Genomic DNA, 24,044 nt, shown 5'->3' with positions numbered 1-24,044 from the left:
AGAGTGCCTTCCCCCAGGAGGTTCACACCTCCCTTAGGTACCCCATGTGAAGAGATAGGTAGGTCTGGGCCTCTTAACTTACAAGGCCTAAAGCCCAACAGATTATTATCAAGCCCCTTCTATCAGGTTCTATTTGCCTCTAAATCAGAAAACTTAATTGTAGCTTAGACAGCACCTTTCTTAGCTCCTCTAATAATGACTCTGTCCTTTGTTCTAGACCCTGCCTCATTCCTTTGTAATCATAACCTCTACTCTACCACCAATGGCTCTACTCCCAACCTGTGTGTACTGATGGTCCTCTTCCCCACTTAATGCTGTATAATTGTTCAAACCTGGTAAATGCCACTCTTAGGATCATTGGTTACTATCCTCACCCTGTATTTGATGACCTTGTCTAAATATGATCAGAGTCGGCAAACTTGGAAGGCTTCCATAGCCTTGGCAACTCATGACGACAGCCTAGGGTGGTTACTGGCGCCATAAACTAGAGTGTCAATTTGTTGGGTCAACAACAGGAGCCACTGTGCACTTGATCCTCATGTGGGATCTCTGTCCTTAATGTGCTGTACATTGTGATGTAATGCTATAACTAGTACTCAAACAGTATGTTTCACTTTGTGTTTCTATGTGGGTGCAAACTGTTGAAATCTTTATACTAAATTGATCTTCTGTATATAAAGAGAATTGAAAATGAATCTTGATGTGAATGGAAGGGGAGAGGGAGCGGGAGAGGGGAGGGTTGCAGGTGGGAGGGAAGTTATGGGAGGGGAAGCCATTGTAATCCATAAGCTGTACACTGGAAATTTGTATTCATTAAATAAAAGTTAAAAAAAAATCTACAAGACAGAAATTGTCCTCAGACCACCACCTCTTTATCATACCATCAGCAAAAGAAATACATTTTTCTATATTTGCTATATACTCATGGAGAAGATGGTGAAAAAAAAATCCTGTTAATTCAACAGAGAAAACATATTGCTAAATAGACATAACGTCAATTTCCACATTCATAGTTATTCATAGTTATTGTATGTTTTCAGTCTGTTTTGGGAAACCTGCCACACTCCTCTTGTACTGCTTTGTAACTGTGTAAAGTAGGGCTCCCCATTTGTCCTGAGTTGCCTATACCACAATACAAAGAAAGATTAATGCAAAAGAAGTTTTGGAATCTTCATTCTCTAACCTCTGCTACTGGCTTAAACCAGAGACTTCTTTTGGAGAAAAAAACAAGTATGTCTTTTCATCCTCAGAGTTACCAAGAAATTATAATTAGAGGTTTTCCTGTTTTATAAAGCAAAGGAATGTACTTTCTTTTCCTGTGTCTGCAAGACTTTTGTTCCCAACAAATTTGCTTCCCTGTTCCATTTCTCTTTCTGCAGGTGATAGAGGGAAAGCTGGCTCCGTTTTTGGGCAAAGTCATTAAATTTGCCACTGCGCACGTGTACAGCTGCAGTCTTTGTAGCCAGAAGGGCTTCATCTGTGAAATCTGTAACAACGGAGAGATCCTCTACCCTTTTGAGGATATTTCAACAAGCAGGTACATAATATCTTCTCTTATAAAAGACGACTTGTATTCTTTTTCTTTGCAATTTTATTTGGCCAGAGAAAGCCTACTTTTACAAGTACTATATCCTTTTCTCTTACCCTGGACCAGGATTCCCTTGTACTTGGAGATTATTTTTGCCCTTTGGTATTCTATATTTATTTCCAGCTCTTCTCTACCTTTTATCCAGAATGAGATAACAGAGTTGCAAGGAAACATTGCCTAACTCTGCCATGTTACGTAATAAAGAATGTTCAGATTCATTTTTAGAATGAAGATTGTGGAGGCAGAATCCCCTCTCCCTGGCCAAGTGATAGGCAGTGGGAAATTATAATCTCAGAGGATAAGGACCAGATGAACCACTGAGAATGAAACTGGAGGACACTGCCTGCCTCACCACATGCTTTTTCCACAGATACTCTGCAGTGTAGTGGTGAAAGTTTTAGGACCCAAAGGAGAGAAAAGTGGGAGTTTTGTAGGATTATTTTTCTAACCAAAGTAATATTTGGGCATCATCACATTCGTTGATTGATGGATGATTTTGTCTAACTTGAGACCAGGGTTTTTACTATTTCCTTTTTTGATTCACAAATGATACATATCACTTTTCCTTTCATCCCAAAAGCATAATAGAAATATACCCCATGTGTGTATGTGTGCACTGGCTGCTTTGGACATGAATGTCATGGCTCATTTCCCACACTGCAGGGCTCATTTACACTGTGGTTCAGAACAGAAGGTGAGGCATGTAGCCAGGGAAAGTTGAAGCGTGCAGGGTAGAGCTGGGATGGTGAGAGCTGACTCAGCCCCTTTTGGCCTCTTCTTAAACCAAAGACTATTTGTAAACATTCAGGAACTTGGACTGGCCCTATTCACAGGAATGCAGATGCATAAACACATAAGGAAACGTACACACAGAGCATCCAATCTCTTGTTTCCTGGTACAGGTACTTTGCTTATACCATGGAGATAAAATACTTCATAAAAATGTGCACCACACAAAACTTCTATGTAAATATTGAAAGCAGAAGTATTTATGATAGCCAAAAAATGGAAATAATCAAATGTCAACTGATGAATGGATAACTAAAATGTGGTAGGTCCATACAGTGAAATATTACTTAGCCATAGAAGGAATGAAGTACTAATACATGCTACAGCATAGATTAACCTTGTAAATATGCTAAGTGAAAGAAGCCAGACACAAAAGGTCACATATTTTTAAAAAATTATTTGTTTATTTGAAAGGCAGAGTTACACGGGGCTAGGGGTGGGGGTGGGGAGAGAGGAGACTGATCTTCTCTCCGCTAATTCACTCCCCAAATGGCCACAATGGCCAGAGATGGCCAGGCCAAAGCCAGGAGTCCAGAGCCCAGAGCCTCTTCAGGGGCTCCCACATGGGTGCAGGTGCCCAAAGACCTGGGCCATCTTCTACTGCTTTCCCAGGTACATTAGCAGAGAGGTAGATAAGAAATGGAGCAGCTGGGACTGGAAACAGCACACATATGGGATGCCAGCATCATAGGCAGCAGCTTTACCTGCTACACCACAGCGCTGGCCTCAAAAGAGTGTATTTTATGATTCTGTTTGTATGAAACGTCCACAATAGACAAATCCATAGAGACCAAAAATAGAATAATGGTTGGGGCTTAGGAGAAGAGGGAAAGGTACCCTGCTGATGGGTACAGGTTTCTTTAGGGGATGATGAAATGTTCAGAACTAGACTGTAATTATCGCATGATCTTGTGACCACACTAAAAATCAGTGAATTCTATACCTTACAAGAGTGAATTTAATGGTATACAAATTATATTGCAATAAAAAATGTTTAGTCAAAATACTAAAATTAAATTTAAAATGCTTCCAACTGAATAAGCAATATGCTAGGCCACAAAATACATCTCAGTACATTTTAAAACTCTAAAAAATGTGTTCTAGCATACAAATTGAAAGATCTACAGTAGGAAAAAAGTCTAGGGAACACCAAAATATTTGAAACTTAAACTGTATACTTTTAAATATTTCATGAGTCAAAAAAGAAACCACAAGATAAATTTTTAAATATTTGGAAATGAATAAAAATTAAACACTAAATATAAAAATAGATGGTATGCTAGTAGTGCTTAGCAATAAAATGTGTAGTTTTAAACACCTATATCAGAAAAGAAGAAAGCCCTCAAACTGATAACCTAAAATTCTACCCTAAGAAACTGGATAAAGAAGAGCAAACTAAATCCAAAGCAAGCAAAAAGAAGGAAGGAATAAAAATTAGGTCAGAAATCATGAAATCAAAAACAGAAAAACAATAGCTCAGTGAAACCACAAGTTGATTCTTTAAGAAGATCAATAGAATTGACATCCTTCTGGTTAGCTAGCCTGAACAAGACACTAAGAGAGTAGAAACAGATTGCCAAAATTAGGAATTAAAAGGGTATAGAAATTAAAGGAATTATAAAGGATTTCTATAAACAACTTTATGCTACAAGTTAGACACCTTAGAAGAAATGAAAACAAAAAAACCTCTACAAATTACCAAAACTGACTCAACAAGAAGCAGAAATATTAATACTAGACTGCTTTTTTAAAGAAGATTTATTTATTTACTTGAAAGAGTTACACAGAGAGAGAGAGGCAGAGAGAGAGAGAGAGAGAGAGAGAGAGAGAGGTCTTCCATCTGCTGGTTCACTCCCCTGATGGCTGCAACTGCCGGGACTGTGCCAATCCAGAGCCAGGAGCTTCTTCCAGATCTCCCACATGGGTGCAGGGGCCCAAGGACTTGGGCCATCTTCTACTGCTTTCCCAGGCCATAGCAGAGAGCTGGATCGGAAGTGGGGCAGCCAGGACTCAAACTGGCGCCCATATGGGATGCTGGTGCTTCAGGCCAGGGCATTAACCCTCTGCACCACAGCACCGGCCCAACACTTGACTTCTAAGTAAATAGTTTCTCAGTGAATTGTGTTGAATATTTAAAGAAATAAGTTCTTCACAAAAGCATAAAAAGAGATCAGTTTTCCCAAAGAACATAACAACCCTTAACATGTTCAAGCGGAAAGATAAACTACATGGGGTAAAACTACAGGAGAAACAGATGAGTCCGACTATTATAGTCAGAGAGTTCAACACACCTCTGTGCATAACTGATGGGTCCAGCAGGCAGAAAACCAGTAAGGTTACTGTTAAACAGCATGGCACTGTCAGTCAACTGGATCTAATTGACATCTATAGATCACTGCATCTATTGGCAGCAGAATACACATTCTTCTCACACTCACATGGAATGGTTACCAAGAGAGACCACATTCTGGGCAATAAAACACATCTGAAAAAATGTAGAAGAATAGAAATCATGTAAAGTATGTTTTCACACTACAATGAAATTAAACCAGAAATCAGTGCCAGAGATACTGAAAAATCCCAAAATATCTGGAGATTAAATAAAATACTTCTAAAAAACACAAGTTTGTAATTTATGTTCACACAAAAACATGCACATGGATGTTTATAGCAGCTCTTTTCAAAATTGACAAAAACAAAACAATGAAGATATCCTTCAGTAGGTTAATGGATAAATAAATAGTGGTATATCCATACAATGGAATATTATTCAGCAATAAAAGAAATAAACTACAGACCACAATAAAACATGGAGTAACCTTAAATCCATGTTAAGTGAAAGAAACCATTGTGAAAACACTGTGTCCTATATGATTCCAACTATATATGACACTCTGAAAAAGGCAACACTACCGCAACCATAAAAATACTGGTTTTTGCCCAGGTCCTGGGGCTGGAGAAGGATAACCAGGTGCAACATAGGAGATTTTTAGGGCAGTAAAACTGTTGTCTCTGAGTTTTATAGTGGTACATACATCACATTGTACTTTAGTCAGAATTCATAGAACTGTACAACAAACGGTATACCTTACTTCCAACTTAATGATGATGTATCAGTATTGATGCATTAATTGTAACAGTAGTACCACAATACCATACTAATGTAAGATGTCAGTAATATGAAAACTAAGGAAAATGAGGTAGGGAGACACAATATAGGAACTCTTCATCTTTTAAATTTCTCTATGGAACTAAAACTGTTCTAAAAAATAGTCTATGAAAAAAATTCCATCTAGATAGCTGACTCCAAGATCAAAGCTAAGTAGACAATTTCTAATAAAGTTTATTGGAACAATTTTAGATTTACAGAAAAATCGAAGATGGTAGACAGAATTCCTATAGACCACACAACCAATTTCCCCATTAGTGCCATCTTACTTTAGAAGGGTCCATTTGTTACAGTTAATGAACCAATATTGCTAAGTTGTTCTTACCCAACATTTGTGTTTTCAGAGTTCCTCAGTTTTTACCTTATATCCTTTTTCCAGTTCTAGGGCCCCACATCGCATTTACTTATTCCAGTTCTAGGGCCCCACATCACAAAACTTGAGAGTTTTGAGGAGCGCTGGTATTTTATAGAATCCCTCTGTTGGGATATGCCTGCTAATTTATTTAGGATTAGACTGTATTTTATGGGGGTGGAAAAGAAGACCAAGGGGTTAAAAGTCGTGTTTTTACCACATCATCTCACAGTTACACACTAATGACACAGCTTAATTCTGTGGTGTTTAAGTCAGGTTTCTCTATTTAAAGGTATTCTTTCTTCTCCTTTTTCCATATTGGGCTGTGTGGAAGAGATCACTATATGCAGTCCATACTTAATAGGGAGGGGGCAGTGCTGTGGCATAGTAGGATAAGCCTGGTATCCCATATGGAGCAGGTTCATGACCCAGCTGCCCCTCTCTGAGCCCGCTCTCTGCTCATGGCTTGGGAAAGCAGTGGAGCATTCCCCAAGTGCTTGGGTCCCTGCACCCACATGGGAGTTCTGGAAGAAGCTCCTTGCCCCTGGCTTCGAATCTTGTCAAGCTCCAGCTTCTGCAGCCATTTGGGGGAGTGAACCAGCAGGGGGAAGACCTTTCTCTCTGTCTCTCCCTCTCTCTGTTGGTAACTCTGTCTCTCAAATAAATAAATAAAATCTTCAAAAAAAAAAATTAGGCAGGCATTGCTACAGTGGCTTACGCCACTGCTTAGGACACCTGCATTCTCTCTGAGAGTGCCAGTTTCCGTCCACAGCTACACTGTGCTTCCAATCCACCTTCCTGCTACTGCACCTGGGAGGCACCAGATGTTGACTCAAGTAGCTGGACCCCTGTCACTCACTTGCATGACCTAGATTGAGTTCTGGGCTCTTAGCTTCAGCCTGGCCCACCCCTGCTGTTGCAGGCATTTGTAGAGTGAACCAAAGAATGAACTGTGTGTGTGTGTGTGTGTCTGCCTTTCAAGTAGATGAAAATAAATAAACATTTAAGAAAACAAATGGAAATTATGTTCCATTCTTTTGGAAGCAGCATATGTACAAAATTATTTGGAATCTTTCTATATGGGAAATTTGACTTTCCTATCCCATTTTTAAAATTTTTAATTGGGGGCCAGCATTGTAGCATAATGAGTAAAACCATTGCCTGTGATGCCAGCATCCATATGGGCACTGGTTCATGTCCTGGTTGCTCCACTTCAGATCCAGCTCCCTGCTAATGGCCTGGAAAAAGCAGCGAATGATGGTCCAAGTGTTTGGGCCCCTGCTACCCACATGGGAGACCCAGATGGAGTTCCTGGCAAATGTCTTTGGCCTGGCCCAGCCTCAGCTATTGTACTCATTTGGGGGAATGGATCAGTGGATGGAAGATCTCCATCTGTGTGTGTGTGTGTGTGTGTCTGTAACTCTGACTTTCAAATAAATAAGGAAATTTTTAGAAAAAAAAAGTTTGATAAAAAAAGGTACATATTTATGGGGTACTGTGTGATGTTTTGGTTCCTGCGTACATTATGGATGTTGAAATCAGGGTAAATGTCTGTAGCTCCTCAAACATGTATCATTTTGCTATGGTGTATTTATTTTTTCAATTGTTTACTTATTCATATCAGTGTGGACTCATACATGTTATTTTATACTTTGGGTTGTAGTCCAATACCACTTTATTATTCAACTGGTGCAGCTTTCACCATTTAAGCTCTCAGTTGCTCCTGAATCCCTTCAACATACCTCAATTTTTGTGGGATTTTTTTTTGGGGGGGGGATTTTTTATTTGGGGGAGAGGGGTTGTTTGTTAGCATTTCCTTGTGTTCTGGTACTGCCAGATGCTCCAAGCTCAGGCTACTCTTTTTTTATTTTTTTCTTGCAGTCTAGAAGCAGGTATCTGCCCAAGGAATCCTGCTTCCCTTTGTTGAAGAAGGGTTTTAGAAACCAAGATCTGGGCACCGAGTTTCACACACATGTGTGAAGCCCTCGGTCCTTGGGCTTGTCTCCTGACTGGGACAGAGATGCTACTTCTGTAATTTCCTGTAGGACTTTGTCTGTTTACATCTCAGAATCTGTATCCTCACAAATTCTATAAGGTTCTCAGGCACCATCAGAGAGAGAGTCACCTCTCTAGTTAGAGGGGCTGAATTCTCACCAAAAGAGCCCTGTTGGCACAGCTGAAAGCTCCCTGGGACCTTGACCCAGCAGGAGAGAACAGGTAGCTGTTCAGAATCCTCCCTCGGCCAGAGCAGTCCTTGTAGTTTGCACAAAGTCTGGGTCAGAGAAACCTTGACCGACTTTCCTGGGATTCCAGGTTGATAACACTTTTCAGGAACCTGCTGAGCTTCCTTTGGTGTTCTGTTTTCAGTTAAACACTGGAAGTGCTTTAGACAAGTCTGCTGGAAAAGGTATTAATGAAAAACATAGTAAATGAAAACTTTATTCAGAAACACCACGTTGCCAATTCCAAACATGCAACAAAGATATGTTGAACAAATTAATATGATGATGAAAATAAATTTGAACAGTAGGGCAAATTTTTAAATCTGTGTGTAACTGAAATCTTTATGAATTAAGCAGTATGGTATCTGAGATTTGATTACAAATTATCTGATGGTGGAGTAAGGGGCATGGATATAAATGAAAGAGATTGCCATGAATTGGTAACAGTTGAAGCTAAATGATAGTTACACAGCGTATTATTATTCTATTCTGTCTATTTTTGAATATCTTGAAATTTCCCATAATGAAACACGTTTAAAAACCTGTATGTAGGGGCTGGCATTGTGGTACAACAAGTTCAGCCACTGCTTGCAATGCCGGCATCCCATATCCAAGTGCCAGTTTGAGTTCCAGCTGCTCTGCTTCTGATCCAGCTCCCTGCTACTGCCCCTGGGAAAGCAGTGGGAGATAGCCCAGTGTGGGAGGCCTGGATGAAGTTCTGTGTACCTGGCTGTTGCAGCCATCTGGGGAGTGAACCAGCAAATAGGAACTATCTCTCCCTCTCCCTCCCTCTCTCTCTCATTTTCCCTCTCCCTCCCTCTCTCTCTCATTCTCTCTCTCTCTCTTTCCTCCCCCTCCCTTTAAATAAATAAACAAGCAAATATTTTTTAGAAATATGTATGTAAATATCTGAGAAATGAAGCATTTAGTGAATGCATTACCACGTCTTTGACCATCCTGCTAAATTCAGCACTTTTGTGTCCTTAGAAATGTATTTACTATCCTTTTAGATCCAAATATCCCTTGAGTAGCGTAATCACAATTCAGTAAAAAACATTTCACAACTGTTAAGACTCTTCATTCTTTCAGAAAATGATCTATTGAGCATATTATGTGCATTGTGCTAGGTTCTAAAGACACACAGTGAACACAGCCTGCTCCGGGCTTGCAAAGAGGTTGCAGTCTAGTGAGAGAAGAATCTTGGGCCATTCTACTGAAGTGTGGCAGGAGCACAGCAGAGGGGTGGACCTGAGCTCCAAGGAGGCTCTGTCATCCACAGGAGCCCTGTGGTTGGTAAAAATTAGCTCCACAGTTTCAAAAAATGTTAGTGAACTCCATGCTGTGCTCCAATGCACTGGTTTATGTTCGTCAGAGTTAGAAGGTACTTGGTTTTAACATGCTGATTTCATTATATATAAAACATTGGTCAACTCTTTAAGATGTTCTTTTCCTTATAAAATTGATCATTATATAGTAAGAAGCTTCATGAATATACAATTTAAAATGTACCTCTAATATTAATGTCCATGAGCCCATATCTGACAGATACAGAAACTGTGCTGCTATTGCAGGGCAGTGTTGCTAACATTTAGTAGTGCTAGGCTAGACATCTACAGATCTCTTTTTCAATTCTACTTTGGTCAGTCCTTTAAGCCAAGAAGGTTACCTCCATTTTAATAATAAGGAAGCCTAGGTTCAGAGAAGGCAGTTAACTTGGTGCAAGAGATAAGGCCAAAACTTGAACCCAAATACATCTGACTCTAAAATCTATAGTTCTTTCATTATACAACATAACTTCTTCCATACCCATAGTTTTCAGCCCATTCTGCATTATACCTACTATACTAATTTGACAGAAAATATGTACCTTTGTCATGGAAAAAGCCTCACCTTGGCCGGCGCTTCGGCTCATTAGGCTAATCCTCCGCCTGTGGCGCCAGCACCCCGGGTTCTAGTCCCGGTCAGGGCGCCAGATTCTGTCCCGGTTGCTCCTCTTCCAGTCCAGCTCTCTGCTGTGGCCCAGGAAGGCAGTGGAGGATGGCCCATGTGCTTGGGCCCTGCACCTGCATGGGAGACCAGGAGGAAGCACCTGGCTCCTGGCTTTGGATCAGCGCGGTGTGCCGACCGCAGCGCGCCAGCCACAGCGGCCATTGGGGGGTGAACCAACGGCAAAAAGGAAGACCTTTCTCTCTGTCTCTCTCTCTCTCACTGTCCACTCTGCCTGTCAAAAAAAATTTTTAAAAAGCGTCTCCAAACTGTTATTTTTAGTTGTCCCTTTATTTGCTACCTTGGGAGTTTGTTTTTTGGAGAGTGAGCTGTGGTTAAACTGGGATGAGACAGAGATGTCTTTTCATTGTAAAATGGCCAAAGGAAGAGAGGACAGCCGAGCTTCCACTTCATGCACATGTCCAGGCAAGAGAGGTTGGCAAAGATGTACCTGCAGAAGCTCAGCATATGCCTTGTGCATATCAGGCTTCTGTGTGCAAACACACCCCCCCCCCCAGAAGATAATGCTGACAATTTTACCTTGAGATATTCTTCTCAGACAGAAATTAAATGCATACCCCCTCATTAACCTGAGTAGGAAAATCCTAAAATTTAAAGTGCAAGGTTTAAAATACAACAGGAAGATCCTGAATGGCAAGACTGCTTTGCTTAAGCCTAATCCAGACTTACTTTCCCAGAGGACAAGGAAGGCACAGCTTTAGGGAAAACAAATGTGCTGTTAAAACAAAGACAAAATCCTATATCCTAAAGAAATAGAAAAGACAAAACTCACCCTCCTTGATTTAGAATGAGAAACAAGAGTTCTACTTTTTAAGAATTACAAATAGAAGATTAGGCTGATACTGCCCTAAGATTTAAAGGAAAACAATGAATATAAAAGCCAAGAAGCTTTATAAATCCACTAAATGATCCAGGACTTGGATTTTTTTTTTTAAATCCTTAAATTGCCTCATCTGCAGCTTTGTTTCTAGCATCTCTACAGGTCACTAATCTCTTGTTATTAAGGATACGTTCCTGAGGCTGCTACGGACACCATCTTGCTTTCAACATTTCTGTGAGGATGCCATTCCTGCATCTTGAAATGCTTCCAGATCACAAGTACATAACCACTCCATCTTAAAAACACTCAGCATACGTTTTACCATGGGATTTGCAAAGTAAACCAGCTCTCATAAATCGGTTGTATCCTTTCTATCCTGATCCATTTGCTTTGCTGGGTTTATCCTGTGACATACAAGTCATCCCCACAGTTTTTCAGACTTTGTGAGCTGTATTCAGATGTATTCTCTACGATGAATATGCTTAACACTGAATTTGGTGTCCTCCAAATACTAGGCATTCCATAAATATTTATTATTTGTGTCAGCTTACCCAAGTATATGTACATTCATAGGAACACTGACGTAGCTTTTTAAACAAACTAATTAGTTAAGGGAATTTAAAACACTTCCAAAGATGAAGAATCATAGCAGAAGTCTGAGGTAACAGCACAGCTTTTTATGTGTGGTTGAAGGAACTGACCTACCATTTAAGGTATGTCTCTGCAGGAGCATGGGTTTGCCCTGCTCAGCCACATTAACAAGTCCTAGCAAAGGCATCAGCGGTGGCAGTTCCTCCTGTGTTGCTGGGGTACTACAGTCCAACAGTGACTCTTCTAAAAGGGTTAATTGCTTTTTTTAAGAACACCATGGTTCAGATCTGCAGACTGACCATTGCTTGCCAATTTTTCTTTGTGTACAAGCACTTAGTCACTCTCTCCCCTCCTCCAAGAAATAATGATGGCATCCAGGACCTTGAACTTACTAAAACGAACTCTGCCACCACTTCCAGCCTCCACACTTTTAAAGAACATTTCCGACATCACTCTTGAGAACAAACATCAGCCTCCTGGAAAAGTCCGTAGCAGTTGAGTTTCTAACAAGCTTATCCTCTTTTTTGTTGTTGTTGTTGTTAAAATCTACTTTGTCAGGTTCATTTACAGAAAAAGAAGTCCTCTCAAAAAATTTATTCGAATCTTCATTGCTTTTATCCATCAGGCCACACTCCACAGATATCCAACTTGTCTTAAAGAATAAGGACACTCCTCCCAACACACTGACCTTTTGAATTAGTCTTTGTCATCTTGCATTTCATTGCCGTCTATACCACCCTGCCTCCGAGGACCTAAACTTGTTGAGGCACAGACCTTGTTCTTTGTCTTGGCACCTTCTGACCCTCTTTAAGCTTCAAATACCAGATTGTAGTCAAGCCTAATAAAGATTTGTTCAAAGAGAAATAACCCTTTTTATTATAAAGTATAAGGTTACTTCCTCCCATAGAGGATACTTAATCTTCCTCAACACAACTGGAGCAACTCGTCATTTCCCTGTGACTGGACCATCTGAGCACCATGCCTGGAGAAAGCTACGTGGAGGCTGAATGTGGAGATGACTTTGCCTAAAATGTGCGCTTGCTTATGTTCCCAAAAAGCCATCAAACCCCATGTTTGCCAGAAGCCTTTCAAAGACTTCCCTGTTTATCTGGGGAGCCAGTTGTACTGTGTTATATATTTTTTAGAAGATTTATTTATTTGAAAGACAGAGTGACAGAGAGGGGGGGGGAGACAGAGTAAGATATCTTCCATCCACTGGTTCACTCCCCAGATAGCCACAACAGCTAAAGCCAGCAGCCTGGAACACCATCTATATCTCCCATGTGGGTGGCATCTTCTACTGCTTTCCCAAGAGCATGAGCAAGGAGCTGAATCAGAAGTGGAACACCAAGGTGGGGGGGGGGGGGGTGGCTGGCGCCATGGTTCACTTGGTTAATCCTCCGCCTGTGGCGCCGGCATCCCATATAACCAGGTTCTAGTCCCGGTTGCTCCTCTTCCAGTCCAGCTCTGCTGTGGCCTGGGAAGGCAGTGGAGGATGGCCCAAGTGCTTGGGCGCCTGCACCCACATGGGAGACCAGGAGGAAGCACCTGGCTCCTGGCTTCAGATCAGCGCAGTGCTGGCCAAGGCAGCCATTTGGGGGATGAACCAATGGAAGGAAGACTTCTCTCTCTGTCTCTACCTCTCATTGTCTAACTCTATGTCAAAGAAAAAAAAAAGAAGTGGAGCACTGGGACTGGAATAGTGGACATTGCCATCACAGGCAGGAGCTTAACCCTCTGTGCCACAGCACTGGGCCCCAGTTAGTCATTTTTTGCAAGAGTTTCATGTGACATGTTGAAGCAGAAAATCTGGGGATGAGATTGAGGGGCTACAGGCGGAACAAAACTCCAGAGGAGCAGAGAGCAGTACTGCCCCAGAAGCTGGTCTCCCAGTGTGGCTTCCTATTTGCTCAGCCTTGGTTTTCGTGAGTCCTTGCACAAACAGACTGAATACCTGGATTATGCCCTCATCTGGACGCCAATACACATACATTACATACCCCTTTCTCGCTAATCAGCCTGACACATTCCTTTGTTGGTAAAAGGTTCCAAAACAAACACTGTCAGTGCACCTAATTAGCAGGTTTGTGGGCTGCGCTTGGCAGTCTCCTTACATCCTGTTCAACAATAGAGAACAACAGCCTTGGCGAGGCTGGGCTGCGGGCCGGAGCAGCTTCCCCCAATGTATATACGCTTGTTTCATGACATTTCCTTTCTGTGGCTTTTCTTGGGAAGCAGCCACTCAGTGAGTATTACAAAGAGGTACATGGTCTTAGAAACAGCTCACGGAAGTTGGGATTCCTCCTCCTGGGTACCTTTTCTGAGAAACCATTTGCTCCGGTCTGCCTGTTGCTCTCTTCTCGCAGGGATTGAGAAGGAACAGTTCAAAGACCATTCTTAATGATCCTGTAATACTGATGGTGAAGAACAAGACTCCTGCCTGCATGTTGGAATCATGAACTGAGATGGAAGGGACCATCTGTACCTTTCGGGAGTGGCAAAACTGAAGCCCAGGGGCTAGCATTTGGCACAGCAGTTAAGATGCCTCCTGGGTTGCTGGCATCCCATACCAGAATGCCAGGGTTCGAGTCTCGGCTCCACTTCCCATTCCAGCTTCCTGCTGATGCGTACCCTAGAAAGCAGCAGGTGATGGTTCGAGTAGTTCTGCAGGTGCCTGTCACCCTTGTGGGAGACCCAGACTGAGTTCTCATGCCCTGGCTTCAACCTGGCCCAGACCCAGCTGTCACAGGTGTTTGGGGAGTAAACCCACAGAGAGGGGGTCTCTGTTTGTCTTTCAAATAAATTAAATGAAAAAATAAAACTAAAACCCAGAACCCTCAAACATTTTGTGAATGGCAAAAGAAGGATGATGACTTGGCCAAGATGGAATTCTCTTTTTTGATCCTATGACTGCCCACTCTACAGTGTATTGATTATGTTAGTGAAGATCTTTCTTGATTAAAAGAAAAAAAAAAAAAACTTCCGCACAATGCTAAATTGGTTGGTTGTTTTTTAAAAAACTTTGGTCAAAGAATAACTTGGTAAATAGCATTTCTTCTTGGCCTGGTGGCTTCCATATTCATAGGTCAGAGTGTTTCAGAACAGCTCAGACTTTTTGTAAAACCCTCAGGGCTGACCTGACGCTTTATGCTTTTAAGCCACTCAATAAATATGGTACGCTTCTGAACACAGCCCTGGCTGGTGAGGCCACCGTGTGTCTTCAGGCCATTTGGTTGCTTTCCTAGATGACTGCTGCCCCCACTCAGACACATTTCTTAATAATGCTTCTAGTTAAAGACTTATAGTTACAGGTCTGGTTAATATTATATTAATTGTCTTAAGCATTTCAAACAAGCTAATTGTTTTTTATTCAAATGGGGAAATATCCATCATTGTCATTAATATTTTAAGTTTCTAGCTATAAAATTATAATTCATTGTAGGAAATTTGAAAAAATATGCAAAAGTATAAAAAAATCCCCTGTAATTTATTCTTTTTTTCTACACATATGTATCTATATGTAAAATTGAGACCATATTGAATATGTAATTTTAAATCTTGCTTTTTATCACATTGGAACCAGGAAAATAGTCATATTTAATGTATTAATTTTTTTTTAAGATTCATTCTATTTTATTTGAAAGGCAGATTTAGAGAAGAGGAGAGACAGAGCGAGATCTTCCATCTACTGGTTCACTTCTCAAATGGCCATAATGGGCGGGGCTGGACCTGGCCAAAGCCAGGAGCCAGGAGCTTCCTCTGGGTCTCCCACATGGGTACAGGGGCCCAAGCACTTTGGCCATCTTCTGCTGCTTTCCCAGGTGCATTAGCAGGGAGCTGGATCAGAAGTGAGCAGCTGGGACTGGAACCAGTATCCATATGGGACGCCGGCACTGCAGGCAGCAGCCTAACCCAATAGACCACAATGCCGGCCCCTGTGTATTAATTTTTTAAATATTTATTTATTTATTTTGAAAGAGTTACAGAAAGAGGGAGAGACAGAAAGAGAGATCTATATGCTGGTTCACACCCCTGATGGCTGCAGTGGCCAGCATTTGGCCTGGCTGAAAACAAGCAAATGAAACTTCATCCAGGTCTCTCATGGGTAGCAGGGGGCAAAACACTTGGGGCAGCTTCTGCTGCTTTTCCCAGGCCATTAGCAGAGAGCTGGATCTTCAGTGGAGCATCCAGGACACAAACCGGTGCCCATATGAAATGCTGGCATCACAGGTGGCAGCTTCACCTGCTACAACCTGATTCCAGCTCCTAAAGTATTGCTTTAAAAAGATTTATTTAGGGGCTGGTGCTGTGGTGCAGTGGGTTAATGCCCTGGCCTGAAGCGCCAGCATCCCATATGGGCACTGGTTCGAGACCCAGCTGCTCCACTTCCTGTCCAGCTCTCTGCTGTGGCCTGGGAAAGCAGTAGAAGATGGCACAAATCCTTGGGCCCCTGCACCCACGTGGAAGACCATGAAGAAGCTCCTGGCTCCTGGCTTCAGATCGGCACAGCTCCGGCCATTGCAGCCATCTAAGGAGTGAACCATCGGGTGGAAGACCTCTCTTCCTCCCTCTCTGTCTCTGTCTCTGTCTCTCTATCTCTGCCTCTCCTCTCTCTGTGTAACTCTAACAAATAAATAAATAAGTCTTTAAAAATTGGAAGGCAGAGAGAAAGAGGCCATTTGGTTCACTCCCTAGATATCAGCAACAGCCTTTGGTCTGGGCCAGGCCAAAGCCAAAGGCCAGGAACTCCATCCTCCCACATGGGTGGCAAGGACCAAGTACTTGGGCCAACTTCTGCCACCTTCCCAAGCACATTAGCAGGAAGTTGAGTTGAAGCAGAGCAGCTAGGACTAAACCATTATTGATGAGTACCTTCTACAGGAAAAAAATCTTTAATTTAAAGTCATTAAGATTCATTTAATATTTATAGGTAGGTTAGTCCATGGAATGAGGAAAGCTTAAGAATAAAGAAGTCTAGCCACTAATTTGCCGTGGACCTTTGACAAGCCATGAACCCTTTGGACCTACTAGGCATATGGTACTGTTCTAAACTCTTACTGACAGAAGAGGTTAGAGTTTTGCTACAGCTTCTTTGCTTAGCATTTTGTGATTGTGTTTGATAGTTTGCCATGATATTTTTAGCAAAGTTGACTGATTTCGATGCTATTTACCCAACAGAATTAAGATACAAATTTAGGTGGCAGTTCAGTCCACTGTTAAGAAATAATGAATGTTCCTCTAGCAAATAGACATTTTCTGTTTTGCTCACTACTCCATCTAGAACAGCACATACTAATTGCTCAATAAATAATTCATGATGAGTAAAGCATTACCGTATTTTAATTTTTGCAAAACTGTAGCTATAAATGCATTTTAAACAGTTCCTAAACTGATCCAGTGAAACTGTTCTCTAAGTAGTTATTGCCAAGATATGTCGCTGCACTGAGTGATGGCTGCACTCCATTATGTGTTAATGACAGATGTGTTTCCCTGGGCCAGTGGAGACTGTGATCTGAGGAAAGAGATGATGCCAAAAATTTGCGTTTTGCTAAATTATATTTAATTTAATTTTCAAGTATCTTTTAGGTCATTTTTTAGCAAGTACTTTTTCCTTCCCCGTCAGACTGTAAATAAGTAACCTGAATACACAATAGGGAAGAGAAGGAGTATTTACCTTTCCATACAAAAATGTTGACATTTCAGACTGAGCAGTATGTTCTGAAATGAACTGTTTCATGTTTTAGAATTACAAAAGGTACAATTGTATCTTGGTCATGTCAGTTTATGTTCAAGATATCTTGAGACTTTTCCTGTACAGGTAATTATGGGAAAACAGTTATGTCTCTAAAGTTGTCTCTAAAAAACTATAATGTGTTTTAATTTCAACATCTAGTACATATTATTATATCTTTATTAAGCCTTTCAGTATTCTGAATATTAAACCACTCAACAATGCTGCATCAGGAAACACCTGCACATGCTGTCTACAACTGCCATTGATAATTATCTCTTCTGTTCCTGTTGCCTTCAGTGCACTTAAAATAGAGATAAAGGGGCAAGCATTTCACCTAACATTAAGATGCTGGTTAAGACACCCACATTTCCTGTTGGAGTACCTGGATTTCATGCTCCTGTCCAGTTTCCTGCTAAAGTGTACCCTGGAAGGCAGCAAGTGGTGGTTCAAGTAATTGGGTTCCTGCCTCCCACATGGGAGACCTGGACTGAGTTCCTGGTTCCTGGCTTCAGCCCCACCCAGTCCCAGCTGTGCAGGCAACTGAGAAGGGAAGCTGCACAGTAGAACTCTTTCTCTCCCTGCCTACCTCTGTCTGTGTATATCTATCTCTGTCTCTCTGCCTCTAAAGTAATTTTTTAAAGATTTTACTTATTTGTTTATTTGAAGGCAGAGTCACAGAGAGGCAGAGGCAGAGAGATAGAGAGAGAGGTCTTCCATCTACTGGTTTACTCCCCAGATGGCTGCCACGGCTGGAGCTGCACTGATCCGAAGCCAGGAGCTTCTTTCAAGTCTCCCGCGTGGGTGCAGGGGCCCAAGGACTTGGGCCATCTTCCACTGCTTTCCCAGGCCATAGCAGAGAGCAGCATCGGAAGTGGAGCAGCCGGGACTCGAACCAGCGCCCATATGGGATGCCAGCAGGCAGCGGCTTTACCTGATACACCACAATGCTGGCCCCTCAAACAATTTTTTTAAAACTTTTAAATAGGGGCTGGCACTATGGCATAGCGGGTTAAGCCACCACCTGTGATGCCAGCATCCCATATGGACGCTGGTTCAATTCCCCAGCTCCTCCACATCCGAGCAAACTCCTTGCTAATGCACCTGGGAAAGCAGTGGAAGATGGGAGACCCAGAAGAAGATCCTGGGTCTTGACTTCGGTCTAGCCCAGCTCCAGCTATTGCAGCCATTTAGTGGGTGAACCAGTAGATAGAAGAACTCTCTGCCTCTCTGTTTTGTCCTCTCTGTAGCTCTGCCTTGCAAATAAAATAAATAAATCTTGAAAAAAAAAAAAAACTTCTCCATAGAGATAAAGGTGCCATCTATAGATGCTCACACTCAGTGCAGGTGTTACCATTTGGGGGCTGGCATTGTGGAGTAACGGGTTAAGCCTCTGCCTGCAGTGCCAGCATCCCATATGGGCACCAGATCAAGTCCTGGTTGCTCCACTTCCAATCCAGCTGCCTGCTAATGTGCCTGGGAAACCACAGAGGATGGCCCAAGTCCTTGGGCCTCTGCATCCACCTGGGAGATCCGGATGGAGCTGCTGGCTCCTAGCTTCGACTTGGCCCAGCCCGGGATCATTGCTGCCATTTGGGGAGTGAACCAGCAGTTGAAAATCTCTCTCCCTCCCTGTCTCTGTAACTCTGCCTTTTAAATAAATCTTTAAAGACAAAACAAAACACAAATGAATTTGGGCTGAATTATACCAGAGTGTGGAAACTTTGTGGAGCCAGGGGACTTGTCAGCCCCCTGCTTTTGACTGGCATCCCTCGGAAGCCAGACTTCCCTTTCAGCACCACATACAGAGTAGCTGAATCCCAGTGTGGTGCTTTTTCTGCGCACCCTGTTGTCAAACACTAGCTCGGAAATTTGGGGAACCCACAACCCAACGTAAGGCAAAAACTCCGCCAGCCTTCACTAGCTAGACTTAACTTCTCACCACCACAATTAATGGGGTGAGTTTTGTAGCTCTTGGGTGCAAAAATGGAAAGATTGCATCAGAATGTAGTAATTCCTGTGAAAAACAAAAATATGGGAATTGTCATTTTACAAACTCAGTAACATAAGAGAGACACTTGCAAACAATGAACCAGTAGCTCGTTCAAAGCGTGCTTGGACAACATTAGAAGCCGCTGGCTTTGAACTGATTTTATTCACATTGAAAGATCTAGTTTGTCTTCAGGAGCTGGAAGGATGAAGTGTCTTTAAGAAGGGAGTTAGCACGCACTTATTTCCTACAAGGGACTCCTGTGTGGTAGATGGAAAGGAAATTGAAAAGACCTGGTGGGGAGGGCAGCTTGTGACAATGATTTGAAAGAAAATCATGAAAAGCTAGAGTGAGGAGACCAGCTGAAGAGAAGATCCCAGAGTGGGGAAGGAGCTCACTCAGGTGGAGCCTGGCAGGGCTGAGGTGACCTGCAGAGCAAGCAGGCCTCTCGTGCAGCGCCGGAAAGCAGCAGCAGTTCAGGCGTTCAGGGGCACAGGTGCTATAAATGCGAAAGCAGCAAGCAAGGAGGCCTTCCCCTGCCTCCACTTTCCTGGGAGTGCATTTCAGGTACACTCTGAAAGCGAGGGACCTGAGTACTGGAGAGCACTTCAGAGTAGTCTGGAAGCCGTCTTCTCCCAGGCTAACCCCACCCAAAAGTTTCTGGGGCCTGATTTACCCATGGAGAGGTGTGGAGAGCCTGCTCAGGCCACCACCCAGAGACAATGACAGAGAAAAAACGTTGTTAGGAGCACGGATGTCCCTAGCTCTCACCTAAGCTAAGGGCTCACATTGGCTTCTCCAGTGGCTTCTCTCTTTTGAGAGCGCCCTTTGCTGTGTACCACTAGCCTAGAACAAAGTAATAGAAAATGATGAGCGCCATCTTGTTAAGAGAGTTGTCTGATGACAGCAGACAAGTAGGGGAACAATCTGAAGGAATGACAAAATGCTTTGTGTCTTTTGTTTGAATGCCTTTCTCCTCCTAAATTTACATCAATAATCAACAACCAATAGCAATTCTTAAACAACTAGTCTTGCTGCTTATAAAATTGTGTAGGGCTGATTTTCTGGACTTTTGTACATTTTTCTAAGGCACCCATGCTTGACATCTTCTTTAATTTTAGCTCCACTAAGTGTCTTAGTACTTTGAGGAACTGAAATGTGATGTTAAATAAAAGTGTGTTAGATATGTATCCTCCTATAAATTATTATTTCTCTTGAAAAGGCTTACTTGAAGAATTTGTTAAACTTTTCAGTTTTACAGTAAAACGGTAGCACGGTGAATCAACATGGTGTATATATAAATTTCTTTCTTTCTTTTATTTGGAAGGCAGAGAGACAGAAATAAAGGCAGAGATAAATCTCCAACTTTGGTTCATTCCCCAAATGCCCACAACAACTAGGGCTAGGCCAGGGCAAAGCCCGGAGACAGACAGACACTCAATCTGAGGCTCCCTTGTGAGAGACAGGAACTCGACCACTTGAGCCATCACCTGCTGCCTTTCCGAGTGTACATTAGCAGGAAGCTGGAATCAGAGCCAGGATTCAAACCTAGGCACTCCAACATGGGATGTGGGTGTCCCAAGCAGTGCTTAACCTTAACACCAAACACCTGCCCCATGTGTACACACACAAACCAAGATTATTTATTTTAATCTGTATTAGCCTAATTGTATTCTCATATTCAGTTGCCTTTGCCTTAGACGTAGCTAGACATTTCTAAACATCTTTTGAGCTCTTGGGCATTTTGAACCACTTAGAAATTTTTACCAAAAACCATTGCTCTCATTTGTAGTTCTCTATGGCTACAGATGTTTAAAGCCTCTTGTCATTCCCTTAGTTTATCAAACACTAAACAGATTTTCCTCAAGTAATCCCAAGAAAGGACAGGCATTTGTTTCTTGAGGATTATATTTACAGCTAGGTGAATCTAAAACTGAAAACTTAGAAGTGTCAGAAATATCAGCTTTTCCTATCCCCAGAAAATGGTTTCATTCTTGTCGAATCTGTTATGATTTTCTGCATACATCTAGAGCATGACTGAAATGTGCTGTCATCCACATGAACTAGTCAGAGCATTTAGTAAGCACTTGCACAAAGGGTGCTGGTTGAGTTAATGTCCCCAGTAGGGTAGCAAAATTAACAAGTGAATTAATTAACCCTTGTTTACATTCTGTTTGAAAGCCAAGATTTTAAGTAATACTTTTGTCAAAGGTATTAGCTGAGCTTGGTTTACAAACTAAAAGTGCAAGACCTGTGAAAGCCAAATGCTTTGTGGCCTTCAATCAGGGAAAAAAACCCTCCTTAATTAACTCTGGGGCTTAAAGAGTAGATAAAAAGATCATTGCCGGACATGCCAATTGTTCTTCCCAGATTTGGGTCTTAGCAGGTATTTAAGTATGTGTTGAATAACTGAAGGGACCATGTGGCTGGTAAACGGAAAAGAGGGCCAAATTTCAAGACAGAAGCCTGGAATCAAGTCCAAAGTTGTTTGGCCACTTTCTAGCCTGGAACCAGATAGATGGCCAGGCATTGCACTGTGTCTATTTACTTAATGACTAACTTATCAAAATGAGAAAATAAATAATACTTAGAGAGCTGGTGTGAATATTTTTAAAACTAATTTATGTAAAAAAAAGGCACAAAGGGCCATACAAATATTGCCTAATTTAAATGTCTAATTTTGATCTTACTGTATCTGTATTTACCATTCAAAACTATCAGAATAGCTCTACAAACTACACACACCCCTAAATTGGCCAGACATTTAAACAGAGGAGCGGATTTTTGCAGTCTCAGACAATTCAAATCAAACCATTTGGATACATTTTTAGCCATTCTACCTCCATACCTTCAACCAAAAAAGGGAAAGTCACAATGAAGAATTGCCAAATGCCCAAACCTAGTCCGTTTTTCGTTCTGCAAGGATCAGCAGTATGTAATCCAACATTTCTGGATCCTTTCCTGCCGTCCTTCCCATCCTGCCTGCTTCTCCGGGAGTCCGCACTGCTGAGCAAAGTTGAAGGCATTTGGAGAGTTCAGATTTTTGGTTAACTGGAGCAAGCCTTGACTGGAGGTGGTGCTCCAGACAGTGGCTGTGAAACCTGAACACTGGCTCCCCAGCTGTCAGCACTCAGCCATCATCAGTTTCCTCCTGAAATTGTATATTAACCTTTCTTAATTTTAACCTTCCTACTCCTCCCAAAAGCATAGATCTGTTGGATCATAACTATTTGCTTACATTTTATTCATTTTACCTTAGACTGTTTATAACATGATCTGAACAGCATTCCTCTGGAAGTGTCTGCACAGCGCATATACACAGGTGCAGGCACACACTGTGCATGGCACTGGCTCATTTCCTGGGTAAGCAAAATTACAGATTGTTTGCTTATGTTTGTTTACTTACACAAAACAGAAGAAAACACCATCCTAAAACATTAAAATAACCAGGCCCCAATAACTACCTCCCTTAGCTAAAAGATTTAAGTAATCATCTTGGTTTCTTGGAAAAACCAGTAATAGCTAGTGGCCGTTCGGGGCGCCTCACATAGTAGCCATTCACAAAACCGCACTCGCATGCCTGATAACGTGCCCTTATTTCTGCACCCCACCCTACTCCTTGCGGGCTCTGCAAAGTGGAAATCAGCCAGCCCTGCCCTCCCAACAGGCCTGTCCTTTTGCTTGTCAGAGATCCAGCCAAAACTAAAGCCTGAATTTCAATCCAAGTGAAATATCTGAGGCCATTGCCTGAGCCAAAAATAAAAACACGGCAGGAGGAGAACTCAACATGAACAGAGCAGAAGCATTTCAGTGACCTCAGCTTGGGGCAGGGGCCTCTAGCAGCTTCCTGTGACCTCCCTGTGTGCAGTTAGAATCTGGAAGGGTGCAGACAAAGCCATCGAGCCTGTCTCTAATTGGTCTCACATCATCAGCATTCCAGAACAGGAAACTGTCTGCAGCCAGGAATTCTTGCTTCTCTGCCATAATATTTGAGAAGCCAACCTTTCCCCCTGCACACATTTAGTTCTGCTAGCCTGCAGCAGGTTTGTTTTCTTGGTTTCCATACCTGTAATGAGAACATCATGTCTGTCCAATCTCTTGGCAATGGGCTGTTGGATTTCTGGGTTAGGAACTTGTCCCTCACTTGCCGTGGGTCAGTAAGCTAATATTTAGGTCGAAGACTGTCCATAAAATGTATTGTCTCATTTCAGGGTACATTTACTAAGCCGCAAAGTGAGATTTGTGTTGCCCCAGAAAGGTGGAGATGTTCCCATACTCCATCCCCAAACAGGCCCCGTTTGCCCAAGTAGACACACTAAAAGCATTGCCCGGTCCGTGGAAGCAGAACTCCTGTCTTTCCTTCCCAGGCCCACACCCTGTGGCACATCCAGTGCGGAAACACAGCCGGTTCACTCCAGTGCAGCTGTCCAATGGTTAAAACACCAAACTGTTTCCATATAGGGTGCTCAATGGCTGCTGCCTCTTACTAGCCCTTCCCCGCCCCCAAAACACCCCACAGCATTTAACAATTCTGTTTTGTTCCTGGGGAGGGGGGTGCTGATGAGGCCTGGGAGAAGGCTTAAAAAGGAATCCTTAATGTTTAACTGAAATTTTATGAGGTAGTAGCAGAGTCAGCTCTTTTTGGCCGAGTTCCTGATAATCCCAGCTATTCATATACACGACTTCATATAAGCTGTTTCATAGCTTGATTAACCAGTGCAAATAAATAAAATTAAAAGCAGGCATGTATACATTAAGGCTCATCTCCTTCAGTCCTGACTTGTC

The 24,044-nt window shown here is 42.2% G+C and overlaps 1 protein-coding gene across 8 annotated transcripts in view; it reads left to right on the top strand.

Moving 5' to 3' along the window:
- PLEKHM3 (pleckstrin homology domain containing M3) overlaps positions 1-24,044 on the top strand; it is a 278,205-nt gene that overhangs the window by 188,600 nt on the left and 65,561 nt on the right. For 5 of the 8 annotated variants that reach the window (XM_062190562.1, XM_062190525.1, XM_062190542.1 and 2 more), the window contains exon 7: positions 1,380-1,537. In XM_062190562.1, coding sequence (XP_062046546.1) covers positions 1,380-1,537 — 158 coding nt within the window. Of the gene's footprint in view, positions 1-1,379; positions 1,538-7,779; positions 9,137-11,132; positions 12,886-24,044 lie in introns of those variants that run through there. The other 3 variants (XM_062190572.1, XM_062190591.1, XM_062190582.1) reach the window with 3 other exon arrangements.

Source organism: Lepus europaeus, chromosome 1 (genome assembly GCF_033115175.1).
Source record: "Lepus europaeus isolate LE1 chromosome 1, mLepTim1.pri, whole genome shotgun sequence".
Lineage (NCBI taxonomy): Eukaryota > Metazoa > Chordata > Mammalia > Lagomorpha > Leporidae > Lepus > Lepus europaeus.
The sequence above is the reverse complement of the archived record's forward strand: the minus strand, read 5'-3'. Positions and strand labels throughout refer to the sequence as shown.